This window comes from Astatotilapia calliptera, chromosome 5 (assembly GCF_900246225.1).
Source record: "Astatotilapia calliptera chromosome 5, fAstCal1.2, whole genome shotgun sequence".
NCBI lineage: Eukaryota > Metazoa > Chordata > Actinopteri > Cichliformes > Cichlidae > Astatotilapia > Astatotilapia calliptera.
The window spans coordinates 20,088,914-20,111,186 of record NC_039306.1 but is presented as its reverse complement, the minus strand read 5'-3'; the positions used below and the strand labels follow the sequence as shown (position 1 = coordinate 20,111,186).

The 22,273-nt window shown below is 41.5% G+C and overlaps 3 protein-coding genes across 4 annotated transcripts in view; 2 read left to right on the top strand and 1 right to left on the bottom strand.

Moving 5' to 3' along the window:
* The first annotated feature begins 863 nt into the window (after positions 1-863).
* Positions 864-4,509, top strand: ccnd3 (cyclin D3). Of its 2 annotated transcripts, none has more exons than XM_026167922.1 (5): positions 864-1,234; positions 1,307-1,522; positions 2,693-2,855; positions 3,590-3,732; positions 3,958-4,509. In XM_026167922.1, the coding sequence occupies exons 1-5, from the start codon at positions 1,001-1,003 to the stop codon at positions 4,153-4,155; spliced, it is 954 nt and encodes a 317-aa protein (XP_026023707.1). In that variant the 5' UTR covers positions 864-1,000; the 3' UTR covers positions 4,156-4,509. The 2 variants fall into 2 exon arrangements, with proteins under 2 accessions (XP_026023707.1, XP_026023708.1); XM_026167923.1 differs by having other exon boundaries at positions 3,801-4,025.
* Positions 4,510-4,536: 27 nt separating this feature from the next.
* Positions 4,537-14,044, bottom strand: nuak2 (NUAK family, SNF1-like kinase, 2). Its single transcript, XM_026167921.1, has 6 exons — positions 13,479-14,044; positions 9,418-9,538; positions 8,838-8,989; positions 7,860-7,925; positions 7,486-7,738; positions 4,537-7,394 (listed from the first exon to the last, which is right to left on the bottom strand). The coding sequence occupies exons 1-6, from the start codon at positions 13,716-13,718 to the stop codon at positions 6,349-6,351; spliced, it is 1,878 nt and encodes a 625-aa protein (XP_026023706.1). The 5' UTR covers positions 13,719-14,044; the 3' UTR covers positions 4,537-6,348.
* A 3,737-nt stretch (positions 14,045-17,781) lies between these two features.
* The window catches only part of dstyk (dual serine/threonine and tyrosine protein kinase), a 28,496-nt gene continuing 24,004 nt past the window's right edge, over positions 17,782-22,273 (top strand). The window contains exon 1 of the mRNA XM_026167920.1: positions 17,782-19,026. Coding sequence (XP_026023705.1) covers positions 18,828-19,026 — 199 coding nt within the window. The 5' untranslated portion in view covers positions 17,782-18,827. The remainder of the gene's footprint in view (positions 19,027-22,273) is intronic.

Here is a 22,273-nt window from a genome sequence, read left to right as displayed (position 1 = left end):
CGCTGTGCTTGGTTTTCACCAAACATAGTGCTGTGCAACATGACCAAAACATCTCAACTTTGCTCCTGTTTATCTAAAGGACACTGTTCCAGAAGTCTTGTTTTCTCAGGTGCAACTTTTTAGAGAGAAAAGACTTTCTTGTGAGAACCCTTTCAAATAAGCCATACGTGTTCAGTCTTTTTCTAACTGCTGTCATAAACTTTAATATTTAGCATGCTTGCTAAACCGGTAGAGTCTGAGATGTAGTTGTTGAGTGAGTTTGAGTGAGCATTGGCTTGAATATAGTTGAACTAAATGCCAACTACAGAAGTTGACCCAAACTGCTTTAGAGACAGCTAGGCACATTTATATTCAAGGTCTCCAAAAAACCTAGTTTCAAAATACATAAAAAATTGAAAGGTTGATTTTGTAAAGTAAATATTACAGTGGTTTAGTGATCATTAAAATGTGTTCAGTATTTGTAAGTTAATGATGACTCATCTCATAAATCCTGACACAGCGCTGTCCTCTATAAGCTGCCTTTATAGGCAGAAAGTGTTGGTATCGACAATACTAGACCTGTATTTACTTGGTATCAAATTTGCTGAATGGCACAGAACAAAAATAAACAAAAAAGAAAGTTCCTAAATAAGGCTATGAGATATGGGTGGATTTTTGTTTAGAGGTCTTCGAGATTTCCAGGGGAAAAAAATTCCAAAAATATTTGTAATTTTTAGTAAATGTATATGCATTTAAAATGGCAAGGAAGACAAGAAGACGACAAAATGCAAATAAGCTGGAAAATATTCAGCTTTAATTTTTGTTTATTTTTTGAGGGCTAAAATAAAATTCAGTTCAGTTTGAAATTAATACTCTTAAAGAAAATTAAAGAAAAAATATTGGCTGAAAATGGCGTTATGTCAGCAGCTACTGGACAGCTAGCTAAAAGAGGAATGGCCGCCATAACGGACCGAAGCTAACGCTAGCTAAACGGTTTATTGATGCTCCTTCACTGAACTGGATGTGCCTGGAAATGGAGGGCTTCAGAGTTGATCCGGAGATGGGAAATGTTAGTGAAACAGAGCAGGCTGTGGTCCCCCGGGCGAGCAGGGACCACGCTATGACCGGTGATCTCAGAGTGCTACACAACCTGCGGGCCTTTGAGGAGACCAGCCGGGTGACCTCCCCCTTTGACGGGGTGCAGACAGAAGTCCAGCCGTACATGAGAAGGATACTAGCTGTGTGGATGTTTCAGGTATACACTCATCAGTCACAGTGTAATTTTCCACCTAGTTCAGGTGAAATAAACCAGATTTCTGTCTGACAGGTGTGTGAGGAGCAGAAATGCGAGGAGGAGGTGTTTCCACAGGCGATGCGTTACCTGGACTGTTACCTGAGCCGTTTTGCAGTTGAGAAGACCAACCTGCAGCTGTTAGGGGCAGTTTGTATGTTCCTGGCCTCCAAAATGAGAGAAACGATCCCCCTGACTGCCAGCAAGCTTTGTGTCTACACAGAAAACTCCATTTCAGTCTCAGACATTCTGGTAAAGGCATTAACTATTATAAAGGAGCTAATATCCTTGATGTTTATCTCCCCCCAAACAGCACAGAAAAACTACCACCACTGACCAAGTCTGGGTTATAAATAAATAAATAAAAGTAATAATCAAATGCACAATTAAGTTTCGTCGCATAAGTCTGAGGGATCCCACATAATAAGTGAATAAATGAATCTGCTTTTCCCACTAAAATAAAATGTATTTATTTGACATCCTTGATGCTTTTTATGCTTCTCTTAAAGCACTTTTTTAAAACCTCTTTAGGCTTCTAATAAAAGAAATTGTGAAGGGATTATACTTATTTTATTTAACAGATCATTACTGGTACATCCCAAGTATACACAGGGAGGCTGGATTTAAACCCAGGACCTTCTTGCAGTGAGGCGGTGTTGCAAACCACCCCACTGTGACCCCTCTTTCTGTTGCATTTATTGCAAATATTCAAAGCGACCTCATGATTTAACTGAGCCTCCAGTTTGTCTCTTTTAAAAGTGGAATCTGTAATACTTGTTTTCCATGGATCTCACGATAATCCCCAAAATCAACACTGTTGCTTCTTAATCTGTGGATAGTTTTCCTGTTTTGGCCGCATCCAGAAAGGCCAGCTACATTCCCATGAACCTCAAATATCCTGGTGGTCAAATGAAAATCAGACGGCGTAATGACAGTCTTGTAGCTTTGCTTTTGTCATGAATTTCATGAGAGGACATTTATAAACTTAACAGAAATGCATACTTTGACCAAAGCAGTGCTTCTCAAACTGTGGTTTAGGCCTGAATGATATGACATTGGGCAACTGCAGATGGATCGTGGACACACCTTTCAATACTTTTATTCCATCTGAAAAGGAACAACAGTTGTAATATTCATTGAAGACTAAGTAGAGACACTTATTGGTACGATTTCTAAGGGCACAATTTTATCAAGGCCATTTTAGAAGATCTTTGTAGGTAGGAAGCCGGAAATGTTCCCTTTTCACAATCATTTTTTTGACCAAAGGCTTGCAGGCATGCACACTGTTCAGGACACGGGGGTTTGACTGAGGGGTTAGGGTGACCAGCACTCGTTGGCTGATCTGAATGAGCGTTCCTGCTGTGGGATTTTGATGGTGGACTGGCTTCAAGGAATGTGTGTGTGTGTGTGTGTGTGTTGCAGCACTGGGAGCTGGCAGTGGTGTCAAGGTTAGAGTGGTGTCTGGCCTCCGTGGTCCCCTCTGACTTCCTGGAGCCAATTCTTCACGCTCTCCCCTTTGTCCGACCTCCCCACCTTCAGAACATGCGCAGGCATGTTCACACCTACATCGCTCTGGCTGCCATGGGTACGTTGCATAACTGAGTTACCTAAACATGAAATGGTATCCCCAAATGAAAGACAATATCAGTCAATTTAGTGTTCAATTTAAGGCAGACAACTAATGGAAAATACATTTTAACAAAAAAAATCTTGTAATGTAATGAAATCATCTCATTTACACCCCCCTGTAAAACAATCCGTGATAAGACTTTTTACTTCATGATCATCAAGGGACTATTTAAGCCGTGAACAGTGGGCATCAAACAGCCCCAACCATGATTACGATGTGTCAGCAGTTCATTTTGGATAGTGAGAGCAGAGTTTGTGTAATCCTGCATTGTCTGCTATGAAAGACCTGCATCCAGCTATTCAGCTGGCCGAGTTCCCACCTATCTCTATCTGCAATACTGCCCGAGGCTGCAGGTCACAGGGATACAGTTAGTTGCTGCTCTTTCAGGCAGCTGTTACACATTTTCAGCCCCATAAAAATAAGACATTTTAACCCACTCTAAGGGTGTAAAGCAAGAACTGAATGGCTGAGTTTTTGTCTCACCATTTCTCCTGCTTCAAGCAATTAGGATATCATATTATCCTGTTCTGGGAAGTGTCTGTTTTAAGCTTTTAGGTTCATCTGTCAGGGTGTGTCGAGCATGGTGGCGACCATCTGTCTACCATCTATTTTCTTTCTCAATATTGTGTGGACAAAGTGCTCATTATTAATAGAAGACACGAAAGTAATAAAACGTTTTTAATTATCAGAATGCAGGTTTTCAGTCTTCCCGCCCTCCACTGTAACGTGTGCCTGCGTGAGCATCGCCACGCAGAAGCTAAAGCTGCTGGACGCTGGCGTGTCTGCAGATTCAGTGATAACGTTTTTGGCCGACCTTTTGGCCGCTGATCAGGTAAGGCTAATGTTTAACTGACTGAGTTTCAGGCAGTATCTCTTTTGACTTTGCCCTTTCGTCAACAGCGATGGGTGTATTTGTCGTCTTTGATCAAACAGCCTGAGAACTGCTGCAAACAAACCACTGTTTAAAAAGCATCTTAAAACATATCCATGATTATATGTGCGGCCTTGTCACCGCTGACAAATTCATTGTTTCTATGTGAAACGTGGCCCCGAACAGAACGCCCTGCTCCTCTGCTATGACCAGCTCAGGATTGTGTTAGAGCTCAGCCTGCCCTCCAGTTTTCAGGATATGGTTTGCAAGCCAAAGGAACACGGATCAGGGAGCAGTTACGCCCCTGCTGACATTCAGGATGTTGTACTGACACCGACATCCCCACCAGAGGAAATCAAACTAAAACACTCCTCCCTGCCTTGAAAAGTTTACTGCCAGGAAATGAAACGAGAAGGCCAGATAAGATGGAAGAAATTCATCTACGTGGCTCTTTGATTAAGATTATTTTTTTGTGCATGCTTTGTTTAAGAGTGTTGTTTTCTGGAATCGCGTAAGCAGTTTTATCCCTTGATCTACATAAAAACCTGCTGTGACAGTGAGAATTAAATTGCACCCAATCCTGCCAGCAGTGTTTGCACATTTTAATTGTTACTTTTTGCAAATCTAATACTAGTGATGGTGGTTCTGTTAAGTTTAAACTGAAGTCTGTCTGCGGTTCGGGCTGTGCTGAATGCAAATGAATCCTGTTATACGCCAATGCAATATCTGTATGAAGGCCATTAACAACACTGGCCAGCAAATGAGTTGTTTGTTGTCGTTTTTTTATTGACTTCCTCATCCCAGCAAGGACAACACAGCAGAACAGTCACACAAATGATAAGCCAGTAACTTTGGCAGACATGGTTTAAATTAAACCTGAAATATATGGGATAAGGGAAAGGGAGAAACAAAAACAATGAAATGCCCACATTACAACAAACACATTAAATTATTTTATAAAAGCAAAAAACAAAACAAACATCCTACAAACAATATTTTCCTTGTCACACATGAAAATCAAAGATCATATGTGAGAATGAGTTTTACCTTCATCTTAATACAATCCATCAGATTCCAGAAATTAAGAAAAAAAACTTTCAATAAAAAAAATTAAAAAAAAAGTATCTTTTGCAAATGAACAGGCTTTCAATTCCTGATGAGCCTCCTTCATCAGAACCATGTTTCTGAACAACATGGTTCTGCAGCTTGCATCAATGGCTTTGTGCAACTCTTGTTACATGACACTGATACATAAATGGTGTATTTATCAGGTTTCAGTGGCCTGAAAGTGCTATTCCAGGCACTGGCTTAGCATCCAAATTAAAATCAAACATACATGCTGATGTAGCTGAATACCAGGAGTATTTCATAAAGCAAGACAGAGCCAGGTAGCTACGAAAATATCTGGTCAAGCTTAATTAAGGATCAATACCTGCATTTATGATTTTAATTTGAACTCTAGTTTTGATTCAGTGACTACTTTTTGGCAGCGCTATTTTTAACTGGTGTTATCTGGCCTTATAAAATACTACGCTGTTCCATAACCGATGATTCAACTTCATAAAAAACCCCCAAAACAAATAGTAATTAGTTGGGGAACTTCATACTGTTGATTTTCAAAACAAAACAAAATAAAACTGGGCCCCACCTGTTTTTGTAAAACTCCCACACGTGTATGTAGACTCAAAGGCTATTTGTGCACTTGTATCAGCGCAAGCTAGCAAGCAAAGGCAGGTTCGACTGGTTAGGCCAGTGATTCATAGGGTCACTATTATTATTCAAGTCATTATCCAAACACAGAACAAGTCATTTCAGGAAAAACATTTATATATAAAAAAAAAAAAAAAAGTCAGTAGTCCCCGTTTCAAACATCAAAACTTGGCACATTTTGCTGGGGATTTTTAGCGCCAAGGTTTTCCAAATCTGCTCTTTGGCATCTGTGAAATGTTACCTTACCCATAAACAAAACTCATTCCAACATCGAAACTGTTTGCTATTGCCGTCATCATCCTAGACAAACATCATGTTGACAGAAGATTACGAAGCTAGAATCCAAATAACACTCATTGAACTTTCTCAAACTTTCTTGTTGACAATAAACCACAATGCAGAGTATTCTGCTGCTGTAACTCGGACACAAACCAGCTACATTCAATCAGATCTACTGTAACTGTATTAAAAATGTCTCCCGAATTTCCGTCTCTGAAGTGCTTTTGGTTTCATTGTGAATTAATTGACTAGCAACCTCTAACAATGAAAACCAGAGTTCAAGCTCTCTTCTCCTGAGACTGTTTGATGAAAGTCAAATTGCACTATGTAACATTTCCTTTGCGTAATTGCATTTCCTTATTTTAGTTTCGGTTAAATCAAATCGACCATCTCAAATACAATCAGTCTTCTCCCTTTTTTTGGTACTGTATTAATTCCTGAATTCTGCCAAAATGATCACCTTACAGTGTTCTGGTATTTTCCCACAACGCACTTTGGCTTTCATGACCACAATATTGTTAAAGTCACTTCAAAATTCAGGATGACCACTAATTCTTTAGCCAGCATCTTGTCCCTTATTACTGGTCTTCAGCTTGCATTGGAGCTTCGTATGACCATGGCCTGTTTGTAAGCCTCTGTGACGTTATCACAGTCTGAAATCGAAAAGGCACTGTCAGCCACTCCAGACTTGTAACAGTCCCAGGACCTCAACAGCCCATCGGACAGAATTCTGTCTTCTTGGATGTCCAGAAGGTTATCAGCAGAAACGCAGCCTCTCATGCTCGCCTTGGCTGGTTTATCCATTTGCATTGCTGGCCTCACGTGGTCTGGTAGATCCAGCTGATCAAAGGACTCTGAAGATAAAATGCTATCTTCGCTGATGGCTCCGCTTGGTCTTGATCGGCCACCTCCATGAGGCAGAGATGTCGCCAGCTGGTCCAAAGACCCAAACTCATGTAACCCACCAGAGGAGAACTTTCCATTACGCTTGAGGATGCCCTTCCTGTAGGGTGCTGAAGGGCACTCTTTCGTTTGCGTTACCAAGCCAGAGTCACTGTTCTCTGGAGATGATGAGTAATACCCCGACTCTTGCTCAGCAGGCTTCTTTAGGATACCTTTGCGAGGCAGCTGTGCTGCTGAAGGTGCTTTACCTGGTGCAGACAAGTCCAAGATTTTTTGTGGCTCCACTAAACTGACAGTTGATGTTTCGCTTATCGACTTCTGTTTCACACTGTTACGCCTCTTCAGAATACCCTTGGAGGGCCGAGTGTCTGTGCTACCCTCGTGAACTGCCTGGGTGATGTTATTCTCCTTATGTGACCTTCGCAGGGACCGTTGTCGGACTACATCCCCTGCACTGCCCTGCGTGCGGAGCAGGCAGCGCATCTTGGAGCCATTCTCCAGTAAAGGCCTGGATGTACGACGCAGCCAACTAGCAACACCGGCCAGCCCAGCAGGCTGTGATGTTGACGGAGATACTGGGGCAGAGGTCTGCTCCACATGACTGCTCCTTCTCTCACACAGTAACGGCTGCGGATAGCCCCAGTTGAGCCACCAGTGACCGGCAATCTCCTCTATTGTAGCTCGGCGGTCAGGATTCACCATCAGCATCCAGCGGATGAGTCCACATGCATCTGATGGAAAGAAATGGGAAAAATCAAGACTCCTATAAAAGCTAAAATATAATTTAGCTTCACTGAGGAAAAATCCGTTTTAAAAACTTACCAGAGGGTTTGTTTGGTTTCCGGTAGTCTCCGGTGCTGATCTGCTGCACTAGCATCTTGTGGTTGTTCCCGTCAAATGGCATGGTTCCGTGAACCAGCGTGTACAAAAGCACCCCAAGAGACCAAGTGTCCACCTCTGGGCCATGGTACGGACGCCCGTTGACAATCTCCGGGGAGGCATATAAAGGACTGCCGCAAAAAGTCTGAAGTAACTCGTCACCGTGGTAGAGGTTCGACAGCCCAAAGTCTGCAATCTGTGAGAACAAAAGATGTGATGTGAAGCGTATTTTCCCATTGAAGTTCTTCAGTTACAGCGCATCACTGTTAGTTATAAAATGCGTAACGCAGGCTATTGATTTCAATCCACGTGCATACCTTAACATTGCCGTTGTCATCCAGTAAAATGTTCTCCAGTTTCAGGTCCCGGTGTACGATTCCGTTCTAAGAGGAAAAAGGATTTATTTTTGTTTGTTTGTTTTTTTCCTTCTTTTTTGTTTAAGCTTTGTTTCATGCATGCTGTTAGGGATCGGTTTACTGGGAGTTGTCTGCATTACGTAGAAAGGATTTGCTTTACTGGGTTACACCACATTATTCTCTAACAGAAGACCTCTCTGGTACGTCAGCAGTGCCTCATTGTGCTGTGCTCTGTAGGGGGGCATGCCTTTGACTCAAGTCTGCATTTGCTTCACTTACAAAAAAAAAAGCAGGTCAGCTACTGCTCCTTACATATGAGCACTTGCTGTAGCAACGAACACATTCTTTGTGTAGCGTGGCGTTCATTTATTGTTAAAATGCCATCATGAAGAAACTTTGGAATTTGTCGCTGTGCCAAATGTAGGTGATATAACAGATGGCCTTTCTCTGTTGAATAACGTGGATAAATAAATGTTTAACGAGACATCAGACCTCTGTAAAGAGGTAAAGGACAGGTGGTTAACACAGTAATATGAAAGGGCAGGTCACTCAGCAAATACTGTCTAGCAAACGTTTATTTATAAATGCTTTGCCAAGCAGAGCCATGATAAAATATAATGTTCACTGAATGGTGGTAATTGCACGGCTCTGGGCTTGCTAGAACAACCGATTGCTGTGTGTGTGTGTTCTGTTCCTTCACACCCTCATTAAACTGTGAGACCATGCGTGTGCATGTTGGGATTGCTGGCCTTTAGCCTTCACTTGGTCTCAGTACAGACCAACTGTTCATTTTCCCCCAGGCTGACAGTGAATAATACCCATTATGTAACTTTGGAGGTGCCAGCGCCTTGGAAAAACAGTGAATCTGAACGCAGCCCTGTGTCATTAGGCTTAAGACAACAGCAGGTTGAAGATCCGATATGAGAAAAACTGCCTTACCTGATGACAGTAGTGGACAGCTGACACAATCTGCCTGAAGAAATGCCTGGCCTCCCGCTCGGGGATGCTTTTCTTGTCACAGATGTAGTCATACAGATCCCCCCGGCTGGCATACTCCATGACAATCACAATTTTGTCCTTGTTCTCAAATACTGAAATACAGAAGAGCAGAGCTCCTTTGAATTCAACGCTTCAAACCATTTGCAATACTTGAGCTGTGTGAGAGACGTCCATTATCTGTGCAACCGCTAATTTACACCAATTACAGCTATACAGCAAACAAACGTGCACTGAAGTGGAGAAACGCTGAGTGATGACCACCTCATCAGGCGTGAGGGGTGCTGGAAGACACGGGGCTCTGCACATTATCAGCGGCGCCGGATTACGGCAGGAAGTTGCCACTTACGTAACTCTGCATCAGACTTGAGCACAAAGACGTGCGTGACAAAACTCGGAATCTCAAACAGAGAGACTCCTTCCCCCCACCCAAGATATCACGTTTGTATGTAGTGTGTGGGACAGAATGATTAAAGTCAAACCCAAACATAGTCATTAGCATTTTGTTTTTGAAATAATGTACCTTCATATATGGTGATGACGTGCGGATGACAGAGCGAGGACATGATCTCGATTTCTCTGCGAATGTGAATCAGATCTTGTTCATCCTTGATCTTCTCCTTTCTGATAGATTTTACGGCAACCTTTAAGAAAGAAAAATCAATAAAGTGAGAGGTAAGTAAGAACGAGCTCATGGAATAATTAATCATCCAACAGGGAATCAAACTTTTTCTTCCCCCATGTAAGGTCTAAACCACTTTAATGGGCTTCCTTGTGTAAAAAGGGTTAGAAGTCTGCTGGAGGGGGTTACATGAATAGAGACAAAACAGGGAACGAGTGAGCCTGTACTCCAGCTCCCTCCAGCTTCTAATGCTAATGACAACTCTAATGGTCTAGACCTCGAGGTGTTTCAGCAAATCTAATTTTAACACTCAAAAGGACACAAGAGACTGTAGGAGACTCAATAAATGCTAAACCACAAGGTGCACAAGTTGGGGAAAAAAAAAAAAATCAGTGACAGTAATATTCACGTCAACTTTATCCAACTTTACTGGTTATGTTGCTCAAATAAGGCATTTTTTAAAATCAAATTCAGGTCAAAAGTTGCATAATTATTGATTAAAAAGCAAACAAAACCTTAATGCAATGATCAGCAGAGGTATACTAGATAAGTCATGTCTATTAAGTGCAGTATGGTTAAAAAATAAAAATAAAAAATCCACAAATCAGCCGCTAGTTAACATAAATTGCCGTCCTCCCACTGCTTGTTTGATTGCGAGTGGAACAATGAGCATTGAACTGAAACCTGTGCCGTTTTGAACTCCGGGTCAAGTATTGTCTGTTTTAAAGAAAACTAGAGTTGGCCGTTAGGTCTGCGAGGCCCACAGAAGTAAAAATTTAAATGTGAATAGCATCTCAGTCTGAACTCGCAGGCAAGCTGTATTCATGTCATTCTGTTGCCCATTGGAAGCGCAGATGCTTGGGATTCCTCTGTGCGCCGAGTGCGTCATCAGTCCACCCCAAGGTTGAAGAGGTGCTGTGAGGCACCAGATGGTGCAGGCGGTGGGGTGTCCTCATTTCTAACCCTCGAGGTTCCAGAGACAGGAAAATGAGTAAAGCAGCGACTTGTCATATCCGTGTCAACGCGTGACCTGTCTCCCCGTCGTGAGTCACTGTCTGGCGTGGATGCTCTTGCAAATAAACCCCCGTATTCCCTCCACCCGGGCCCGTTTCCTGACTCTGAGAATGGAGGTTTCCTGCATTTGTTTGCGTAGCTGTCAGACAGGCCTGAACTCACACTCATGACCAGTTCACATCCTTGTGAGGTTATCTGTGTGTGTGCAATCTCTGTTACAGACAGTCTGCTCCACGTAATAAGCACAGAGGGGCTGAAATCTTTCACATTTCACAGCAAAGACTCAAACCACATTTCTGCACAACACACACAACTCATGAGCCACCATTATCCCCCTGGCCATTTGCACCAGACAGCCCTGTTAAAATGTAGGCTTAGTGAAGCTTTGTAGAGTTTTAATCAGGTTTTAATCAGGTATGCACAAAATCATGGGTCGATCCAGAAGTTTAAAAACTACATTTTGGGACAGATTTGATATCATTAATATCCTTTTTATTTATTTTTATTCCAGGGAAACAATAAATCATGATATAAAAAAAAAAAGCATGTTTAAGGATTTCTTAAGATCCTTAGATCAGCTCTTCAGACCATCTTGGAATATTTATCCCGTGCTCAGCTGATGTGACAACACAGATAAGTCACGCAGGTGAGTATCGGCCTCTGAAATCAGTAAATGGCACTTTGTTTACAGGTATACGGAGTCACTTTATCTAAATAAAGCAAGTATAGACGCAGTCTTAGGAGCTCAAAAAGAAGGCAAATGGACTTTAACTTAAAGAAGTCTGGTTTTTTTTTTAAGGCTGTCATGACCTGAATGACTGAGAACCTACACAGACATACAGACACAAGTATTTAACCAGTTTAACTGTGGAGCATGAGTAAAAACGCCCCTGGGAACTCTCTTGCACAATGAATTAATTAACAGCTGATGCAAACCAAGTCTAGGGACTTAACTGGGGCGTCTGAATACACAAACAGCATTCATGTCAGGCACCGAGTGGCAGATCAACCCCTATCCTGATGTATGTTGACACCCCACCCCCCAACCTACCTTACCCCACCTCAGTGGATTATGCAATCAGACTTTTGCACTTAGACAATGGAAACAGCTGTAATGCCACAGCACGCAAGATGAAGCCACTGTTTGTTTTTGTGTCACTCCCCTGAGTCAATGACACATCTCTGTCCATTATGTTGTCAATAATCAGGCGTGCAAAGGCTTCTCTGCTAAATGCCATTTGTTGGGTGTGAGATTCAAAACACGTATGTGGGCTAATCAGTATTTTGATACTTAAAATAAAATAAAAAAAATTGTAGGTTTGAAGCATCAGGAAGCTGCCGGCAAGGATAAATCCCAGACACCAACTCATTTCTAATAAAAACAGCAGAGCCAGTCGGTGAAAGAGCAGAAATGGGCGTGTGTGGACACGGCTCAACTTGTATCACTGCATGTTTACTGTAAGCAGCAAAGGGAAGGGGAAAAGGATTCTAACACTTACTTCCTTGACTTCTCCACTTTCACAAAAGCAGGACTTTTAACAAAGGGCATTTCCGATAAAGTATGAAACAGCAGCCAAGTCAGGCTTCCCAAGAAAAGGCCGAAGTATCTACAGCAGGAACGTTTAGTTTTCATTTTAAAGTCTAGATGTGGGCTTTGATTTGTATCATTTTAACACACTTTCCGTTTCCCGGTATGTTCGATAAGCCACGGCAAGTAAACAAACCATTAGGCAGCACGAATGCAAATCACACGTTTATCGAGAGAACAAAGATTTTAATAGGTTCACCAAAATAAACTCAGGTGCCAGTTTATTATGTGGGTTTGTTTAAATTGGTTTTAAGTGTTGTTGTTGAGTCAGGGTTTGTTTTGTGGTACCACATGACCCTGACCCAGTCCCGTACAGTATTTTTTAACTGGTCTCACAATCAACCCACTTCCACATTCCTTTCTAAAATATTTAGAAGCTAAAAATAAAAGAGATCCAGGATCTTATAATCAAGGGGAAACCCCCCCTCCTTTTTATGCCTCTTTTAAGGGCTTATCTTTCTAATGTTTTAAATTCCTCGCATTTCCCCTTAGGCCATGGAGAGCTGGAATTTACCTGGAAGCCCAATTGCAACCCCCGCATCCCCCCCCCTCCTGTTCCTTTTATCAGAAAAAAACCCCAACAAAAAGAAAGTTACCTAAACTGCTTCCTGGGGAAAATAACTTACCCAGCCCTTTCCAAGAGACTTTCTTTTGTGCCTCACATGGGCTAATTTAAAAAAAAAAAAAAAAAAAGAGAGAGAGAGAGATAGAGGTTATATAAAATGCCTTGTGATAAATTTCTGTTGAAACGCCATGATAATGACCTCAAACTGGAGCAGATCTCACTGTTTAACCTGAATACACCATGAAGAAGCATGGGCAGATGCTTGCATAATTGCATTTGCGCTTAAGACAAATTTAAGCGCTTATCAAGCAGATCAGAAAGAGTCTGCGGGCTGGCGAGGAGGAAATTATTAGATCATGGTCAGTATATTCCAGTGTGAACGTAAGAAAAGTCCATAAATAAACACACTGAACCCTTCGGCAAACTTTAGCCAATAGACAAACACCTCAGGAGAGATGGCAGGCGCACTTTCAACTTTATTACTTTACAATCCGCCTTATAAAAAATTAACAATATTATTTTTCTTACAATCCAGCAATACTTTGCTTTTTTCAAAGTGAACGCTCTGCGGTAGAGTTTCCACGCCTTTATTTGAAAATTCAAATCCAAGCGAGCTCTACCTGTTTGCAGACAGTCAGTCACCTAAAAATAGCGCTCGCTGTCTAAACAACAGGTGGCCGATGGGACAAGCAGCCCAAAGACTGACGTGAGACTGACTGCAGGTAAAATGTGATCAGATTAAAAATAATAATAATAATAATAATAATAATAAAAGAAAAATAACACCATGCTTACCAGTCTACCGGACCTTTCCTTGGCCTTCTTCACCTTGCCGTAGGTTCCTTTTCCGAGGGTCTCCAGAAACTCGTACCGGTGTTTCAGGTTGTGTTTGTGGTGGTGCCTCTTCACGGCTTGTTTTTTCACGGGCACCTGGAATTGAGCTTTCCCGAAGGGTGTGTTTTCGTCGTGAAAAGCTCCCCCGACGGACGGCCTGTTGCAGGCTGACGAAAGACGGGCAGCGCGTAAAGCATCCATGCCGACCCCCGGCAGAGGTGTTGTCTTGTGTCGCTTTACTTTCAGAGCCAGGTATTAAAAATGCATTCCCTCTGTGTGGAGCCGCAGGCACGCTTCAGGTTAAAGTCTCGATATAAAGTCTTCAGCTGAGAACTGCAGGTTAGTGTGATCAAGAGGCTGTAGGCAGGAACTGGAACATCTGCGTGTTAGCTCGGTAATGCTGCTGAAACTCAGCAGCAGGTAGGCAAGAGTGAGGGGGAAAGCGGCGGAGCACCGCCCGCAGACGGACACGTCAAATAGTGGAGGGGGAGTTTCAGGTAAGGGAGGAGCGCTGGATCTGCTGCACCGCGCATACCGTGGAGTGAACAAACAGAGCGAACTAGTTCATGTTGGATTTACTGGCTTCAGCTTTATTTAAAGTTAATGTTAAAAACAAGAAGAAATGATTCAGTGTTGCCTGGTAACCTCTTTTAATTCCCACACATGCTTTGTTTAGTTTTTTGTTTTTGGGTGATTGGTGTAAAAATCTGTGTTCCGCAGAAACAGACCAAGGACACCCCACGAAGACGAAAAATCAAAAAACAAGTGGGGCATAGAAGTTGAACAGGTAGTTGCAACATATCCAGTGGTTGCATTTAAGTAAATTTACTCAAACGACCGCCATCTGAGGTAACCGACATGTTGACCTACTTTGCTGGAATATTTCTATCTCATGTTACTTCTAATTCACTCACAGTTTTAGTTTGAATGCACATGGCTACCAAACTATGTTATAATATTGCAGATCAAACAGTAGGCCCATACACAGTTATTAATATAAACTGTCTAAGCATTAATGCATCATAATATATATATTTACATAATGTTATTATTTAAAATATATATATAAATACAATGAGGTTTGACCACGAGAGAAGACAGCAGTGCTTTTTTTATGTGATCATGTTCACATAACGCTTCTTCTGTGCATGATGGATCTGTATCATGCGTTTGTGGACGGCACAGGGATTTGTGGAAGTGTTCCTCAGCCCATGCAGCAATTTCCATGACAGAATCACACCTGTTTTTGATGCAGTGCTGCCTGAGGGCTTGACGACCACAGGCTTCCTTTCTTTAGATTCTCAAAATCTTTTGATGATATTATGTACGGTAGCCGATATCCCATTTCCCCCTATTCATAAGAAAGAAAACCTGCTGGAGTATGAATATAAACATAAACATCCACACACACGAGATCTCATATATGAGAATAGTAGTGCAAATGACCCAGTGTTGATTATAATATTAATGCTATCAGCAAATGAGGTAAATGATGACATATGATACTATAATCCTCTGTGATAAAATGCAGATGGATGGTATAAGAGTGTGTGGTATTATAAAGTGTTGTTGTGCATGTGTAGTTTAAAAATGTATTTAAAACCTGAACAGGAGTAAAGCATTACTTCTGACAGAGGTTTGTTGCTTATTTTGAAACCACTGTGTAATCACTGGAGCTTATGCCTCAAAGCTATCCTCTTAAAATGTGATGAATAAGCCAGCTTCTTTCCTATCATTGCTTCTTGCTTCTTCTTCGTTTCCAATGAAGTAGAGAAAAATACAGTTGCATAAATTGGCTTCCACAAGGGCAAAAAATGAGTTTTTTTCTTTTGCTTTCTTCTATTCCATCAGTGCACCGCATTTTCAGTCCTGACTGACTTCATGCAGCTATTTGTGTTTGGATATTCTGATCTAAATGGGAAGCCAGTGGTGAGCTGGGAGAAGTGAAATCTGGAACAGAAAACGTTTAGATGAATAATGTTGTTACAGCTATGGGCCACTGGAGGTCAGCAAGCAGTCACTGTTTGCAACACTGCAGGCTGGTTAACCTCATTTGAGGCCACACGTTCATCACTATATATTCAGTAAATACTTTAAGGCAAAACATCTGACAAGTGTTTGTCAGTCAAGACAAGATGAGCCGCCTTCCCTGATCTTCATGAATTAATACTTTAAGCCAAGCAAAGCTGCGTGTTCACACGTTCTGTTTTAACTGACAGGACCTCAAACTTTTATCCTGTTCTCCTTCAGAAGCTGAAAAGTCACATACAGCATTACATTTCACTGAAACAAACAAGCTGTTAGTCAAACTTGAACTGCAGTTTTTCCCACTCTGGTTGCCTGCGCACCCCGCAGCGATGCTATGCGTCAGCAGGGGGTCTGCTCCACATTTTGGGAACCAGTGTTCCAACTCGTTGGCCTTTTTCTGTTTACCGCTCAGTAATGTTTCACAGATTATTCACTCGTGCATGCAGAGGAACATTGTGAACAAATAAACAACAGTGATGTAGAAAAAAAAGAACACTAATATAAAAGTGCTTTCGCAGCACTTTTATATTGTTTTGGGAATCAAATCAAAATACCAGCTAGATAACCAAAAATGTTTTGTTGGCAATGAGGTCAGGTCAGATAAGGTCAGTGTGGACTGTGGTGTTCGCAGATGACATTGTGATCTGTAGTGAGAGCAGGGAGGAGGTATGGGAGGTCAGTAGAAGCAAGACAGAATACATGTATGTAAATGAGAAGGAGACAGGTGAAGGTAGATCACCTGGAGTCAACCATCTAAAGGAACAGACAGTGCACAAGAGGTGAAGAAGAAAAGTGGAGTCGGGGTGTAGTGTGTGGAGATGAGTGTCAGGGGTGATTTGTGGCAGAAGGATAGCAGCAAGCGTGAAAGAAAGCATTTACACGATGGTTGTGAGACCTGCCGTGATGTATGATTTGGAGATGGCAGAACTGAGAAAAACACAGGAGGCTGACCTGGAGATGTTAAAGTTTTCACTGGGAGTGATGAGAATGGACAAAAATAGAAATGAGTAGATTAGATCGACAGCTCAAGCTGAGCAATTTGGAGACGTGCATGTGCAGAGGAGGGACTGTGGATGCATTGGACAAAGGGTACACACATTTAAATCTTTATTAAAAACACATTTATTCTCTTTGGCATTTGACTCGAGTGCAACATACTTCTGGACAATTTTATTTTATTTTATTTTATGTGTTGTGGATTTTATGTGTTGTGGATTTTACTGTAGTTTTTCTTGGGGCTATATACTTTTAATGTATAGCACTTTGGTCAACGCTGTTGTTTTAAATCTTCTATATAAATACATTTGACCTTTGACCTTTGACAGGTCGCTAAATATTAAGCTGCCAGGTATGAAGACAGGAGGAAGACCATAGAGGTGATTCATGGATGTAGTGAAGGAGGACATACAGAGGGTTGCTATGACAGAGGAGGATGATAGGGGATAAAGTGAGATGGAGGCAGATGCTCTGCAGTGGCAACCTTTTAACTGAAACAAGAAGTTTCAAAAGAGAACATAAATGAATCTGTAAAGGGATTGTACATGTGATGTCCAAATATTATTAGTGTTATCTGACGCTATATCTGAAATATTATACATTCATTAAATCAGATCATATAAATTTTGGCAGAGAAAATATTCCTGATTTGATCTGACCTTAACTAACCCTTTCAAAGATATTGTTTATGTAATTCAACCTTTCTGCCAGAAGAGGGAGCTCACTAGCAGCTTGTAGTCCTGACACATCTCTGCACTCAGTTTCTCACTCTAATGGGCTTGGAATGGGGCTAATAACAGCCCCATATTACTTGTAATTTCTTAGTGTCTTTGTCTAGCAGAAGTTTGTCATGTGGAGTGATATAAAAATGATTTGAATGTAAAGAAATCTATGTGTCATGAGAGGTAACCGCATGCTGGATAGACTGCGAGAAAAGCAAGGAAACTTGTGGTTGACCTAGAATTAACAAATTATTAAACTAAATAATTAAACCAAATGTACATGCCGGTGATAGTATAACCAAACACAAAAGCAAGTTACATTCATTTCCTAGGATATCCATACATGTGTGCTCATGAATTAGTTGGAGAACTAATCAGTAAATCTATATATCTGCCGGGATTATTATTTATCATATATTAGACTGTGTGCAAAAAGCCATAAACCAGATATTTTCCACTCTTCTTTTTTCGTTCATAATTACTTTTTTCCCAGGCTTCTATATCTTCGCCTCCCGGTGGAAACGGCGTTCTCTCTAATGCCTACACTTCCCAGAATGCCGCCTGGGCCCCGCCTTTTCCCTCCGCACACCGCTCTCGTCGAGTTTCTGTTTTGCTGTGATTTCACTCCTGCTTCTCTCAGCTATGTGATTTGGACACTCCTCGCCCTGCACCAGCACCACTCTTCCTCTTCATCGCCACCACCAGCGACAGCACCCGGCTCGGTTTGGCCGCTGTCAGTCGTCGGTGTTCGGGGGTAGAGGATGTCCGCTGGCTCCACCGGGCCACTGTTGGTTAGGAACGGTCTATAGCGCAGCCTCCTCTGGAAAAAACGGAGGTTTTTTTTGGTGTTGTTGTTTTAAAGTCGTGCTTGGGCTGTTTTTGTCGTTGACAGGCAAACGCTAAAGCCGGGCCCTCTCTTTTAAACACGGGGCTGCACTGCTGTGAAAGTGTGCCTCGTTAGGTTAAATGGATATGTGTGCCGTGCCAGGCTAAGGTGGGGACGGATCGGAGATGCCCTCTGGCTAGCAACGCTAACTTTCAGTGGACCGTAGCTAGGTCGCAGAAGCACTGATTTCTTAGCGTTTTGGCCGACATAACATAGCCTTACACGCGTGCTTTGGTTTTAAGACACTCAAAAGTTTGTAGTTAGTAACGAAAAAAACTGCGACTATCAAAAGGAAGTAAAAATGATTAAATAGCGGTAACTCGAAGCGGTTTTCTTCCACTCAAAGCTTGACGTGAAACTAGCCTAGCCGTGCTTGTCAACGGGACAACAACAAATGCCTTCTCATTCACGGGCACAACAGACTGTGGGGACCGTTCAGCACTGACACACTCCTACTTCATGTATGTTTAAGGACTACCTGTTAACTTGACTCATTTTCTTTCTTTTTAATTAACAAATGCTAGCAGGTGGTTTTGGGCGAGCATGGGAACTAACTAGTTAGCGCGCAAGGAAAGGTGTGTGCATTAACACATTTCGGGTTCACTCAAGGTGTTTGGCACCTGCTTAACCACTTAAATCGCATCGAGGACAAGGCAGCAGCAGCCCAGTCTGTTTAACATGGAGGGAAATGCGCAACAGCAGAAACCGAGTCCTCTAACTCGGGAACTGACGAGAGTATTTACCAGCTACAACAAGCACTCCGTACAGCTGAAGAAAAACCTAAAGGAGACTAATGCTTTCTTCCGGGAAATACGGCAAAACTACAGCAATGCTTGTGCATCGACCATGAGCTCGGCTTCAGCTTCTCTGGAGGCAGGTAGGTTTGAACACCACCTGGAAATGCATCAGTACTGCACCCATATGTTTGCATGTTTAAAGCACCCACAGCCGGGGTTACACTTAAGCATGCCGGACGGAAGTAAAAAGAAAAGGCTAACTGCTGCTGCTACTGCCAAGTGATTATTGCACCAGCGGGCAGGTTGGGAGCAAAATCCATTCATTTGGGTCAAAGAAAACTAAAGAGATTAACCCCCCCCCCCCCCTCCCTCTGGAAAACATGTGCAGAATAAGTGCACCAAATATGCTGAGAATTATGCACTGGCTGCTTGAGTCATTTCTGATTAGATTGAAGTTACGGGTCACAGATTTCTTGAGATGTGTGTGTGTATGCATATATATATATATATATATATATATATATATATATATATATATATATATATATATATATATTAGTTTAAAAGAAGCTATTATTATTATTATATAGATTATTTGACGAACGTTGAGTTTTAATCAAAACTTTCTAATCTGTATTCACTGAATATGTGTATGTATATCATCTTTCCGTTTCTTTCCATATATATATATATATATATATATATTACTCGCCATTACATTTGTGTGTCCGAAACTATGAGCACTGTCAGCAGCATCATTTCATCACATAATTATCATCAGATAATTCAGATATCTGTTTCTGTGAAAGAAACGGACTAGACTTGATAATCATCTTCAGGAATTGCATACAGAGAGGGTCAGAGTCTGTACTCCTCCTCCTCTCCGTGTTGAATGTTCAAAGATAACTGAAGGTTAGCCATAATCAGCAGGAAAAAAAACGAGATTCATCTTGGAAATGTCCTGGGTATATATACCTGCTCTCTCTCTCTGTGTGTGTGTTGGGGGGCGGGGGTCCTGTACTGGTATGTACATTTCTGTGTAGACTTGCTTGCGTTATTGCTTCATGTTAGGTCAATGAGGGCAGGTTAGAAGTGCAGTAAAGCCACTGTAGTGTTAGAAAGTAATGCAGTGGTATGTGACTATAAAGGGGTGGCTGTTGCTGCTATGCGCTGTCTTCGTTATGTAAGTGTTTTAGACTGTGACTCAGCATCATTGGGGATTATATCAGAGCCCTGCAATGATCAAAATGAATCGATTCTTCTGTTTGCGCTTCATACCTTAGGGGACAAAAAAATAATCCCAAAAAATAATATTTGATCAAGAGTGGTTCATTGTCTCTGCTGTGGAATATAATGTCCTGTATTCTTGGAGTTGTGTTAAAATACCAAGAATAATATAGATGTAATAATCTGAGTGTCCTATCTTTGATAACAGTGCTGACTAGGGGTGGGAGAAGACTTTAGTACAATAGTATATTGTATTGCTTCTTTATGTGATATGTTATTGATAAGGTTGCACATGAGCCAATATGAAGGTCATGAATGAAGTGTAAAGATAACCTGTTATTCTTATTAATGTTTCATAAAAATAATTTTAAAAAATCCCATATTTATCTTATATGTACTGTGGTGCATTACCTCACTTCATTCTTTGAACTGTATTAGTGCTTCCTCTTTTTTCAAGCCAGCTTTCTCTTGATTGGCTGAGTCTTGCAAACAGAAGGTTTGAAAAGCAATAATGGTGGGAAGACTGTTCACAACAACAGCTGGGTATCTCTGATGACTGTATTAGTGATATCCAAGTACTTGTAGGATATCGTATCCTACAAGTACTTGGATATCAAATACTTTAAAGGTATCCAGGACACCTTTAAAGTATTTGTGCCCAATTTTCTTTCTACTAATTTTACAGATACAAACCACCTTTTAATTCTGATTAGTTTGTCAGGACAGTGGAAAATCTTTAACCATAATGCCATATCTATACTGGAAATAGCCTAGGAAAGCATGCAGTAAAAATTAGCTGTACTGTGATTAAAACCGGTTAGGAACAGTTTCATTAATAGAATAGCCCTTCATTGTCATTTCGCTTGTACAGCGAAATTATGAGTGCTCCACACTACCCCGGCACACGCATGTGCAGTAATAAATAACAAACAGGATAAATGGATGCAAACTGGAGGAATATATACAAAACAGTAGAAAGGTACACATTAGAGGACAAAGTGCTTGGAAGTAGTGCAAAGGACTTGGTGTGAGGATCGAGTCCATGTGTGAGTGGCCTTAAATAGCATTCCCACCAATTTGAAGTTCAATTTCAGCATCGGTTAAATATTATTTTGGATGATAGTTAAAGCCCTCTTAGTCATTGTATTCAATCACAATGAACAGTTGAAGGGTTCCTCAGAACTTCTAGTAGACATGGGCATTGTGAGGAGAGTGGCAGATATCATAAATGGCAGCCTCCATGTTTCAAACTCCACATCATAATGCTAGCAGCACTAGCTCTTACAGACTCAGCTGAATCTTCACTTATTTTCATTGGATTATTTCAAAGTTATTTATGGGGTCAAAAAGAAACAAGACAGGAAAAATCCAACACTGCCAAAGTGACATTAATACTGTTTACAGGCTTTTAACCGCACAGCTATTGTAGAATGAGCTGAATGAGATTTCCTTTATCTAACCAGAGACTGTTTAACGTGTGGACGTAGCTTCTGTGTTGGGAAAAATTAAGCTAATGGGGCTGTTATGCTCGCAACATCGCCTGTGTCGCACACCCATTTTGATGTCACGTCATGTGTCGTGCAAATAGAATAGAATAGAATTCAACTTTATTGTCATTGCACATGCACAGGTACAGGGCAACGAAATGCAGTTTGCATCCATCCAGAAGTGAACAAAAAAACAATCTTTGTGGTGCTTTGTTGGTCATGCGCCTCTTGATTTTTGTAACCTGGTGTGTGTTGTTTTTTAGCACCATTTTCATGATATTCCAGCACAGAAGCTCACAGATATACAGATATACAGAGGGAGATATTGGAACCGTTTGAAAGCTTGAGTTTGTGGAAAAAACTTTGCAAAAAACCTTCAACAAAGTCTTTCTGTTTTCCCGTTTTCTCCTCCTATAGCAGTGTTTATGTGATGATATTGTCTGAGTGGCGACACCTATCCTTCAGGAGAATCCTGCAGTGGCTCCCTGCACTGTAATGGCGGGTAAAAATACAAGCGACTATGAGACAAGGTTGTGACCACTGCGGCAGGTATACTGGGGGCTTGATGAGAAAGTGCCTTAAACCTGCGTTCTGTCTAAGGGCCACCAGATTGCGATAGCTGCTGTTGGGGGAAAAAAGGACGTCTGGTTCTATAGAAGTCTAAGGGAAAATG

Bases quoted from the DNA above. Each gene is read 5' to 3' on its own strand.
- ccnd3 (XM_026167922.1), top strand. From the start codon at position 1,001: ATGTGCCTGGAAATGGAGGGCTTCAGAGTTGATCCGGAGATGGGAAAT. The intron at 2,856-3,589 runs GTACGTTGCATA...TTTAATTATCAG, and splicing joins CATCGCTCTGGCTGCCATGG to AATGCAGGTTTTCAGTCTTC. The intron at 3,733-3,957 runs GTAAGGCTAATG...GGCCCCGAACAG, and splicing joins ACCTTTTGGCCGCTGATCAG to AACGCCCTGCTCCTCTGCTA.
- nuak2 (XM_026167921.1), bottom strand. From the start codon at position 13,718: ATGGATGCTTTACGCGCTGCCCGTCTTTCGTCAGCCTGCAACAGGCCG. The intron at 9,539-13,478 runs GTAAGCATGGTG...TCTTTCTTAAAG, and splicing joins AGGAAAGGTCCGGTAGACTG to GTTGCCGTAAAATCTATCAG. The intron at 8,990-9,417 runs GTACATTATTTC...TCTGTATTTCAG, and splicing joins CGTCATCACCATATATGAAG to TATTTGAGAACAAGGACAAA.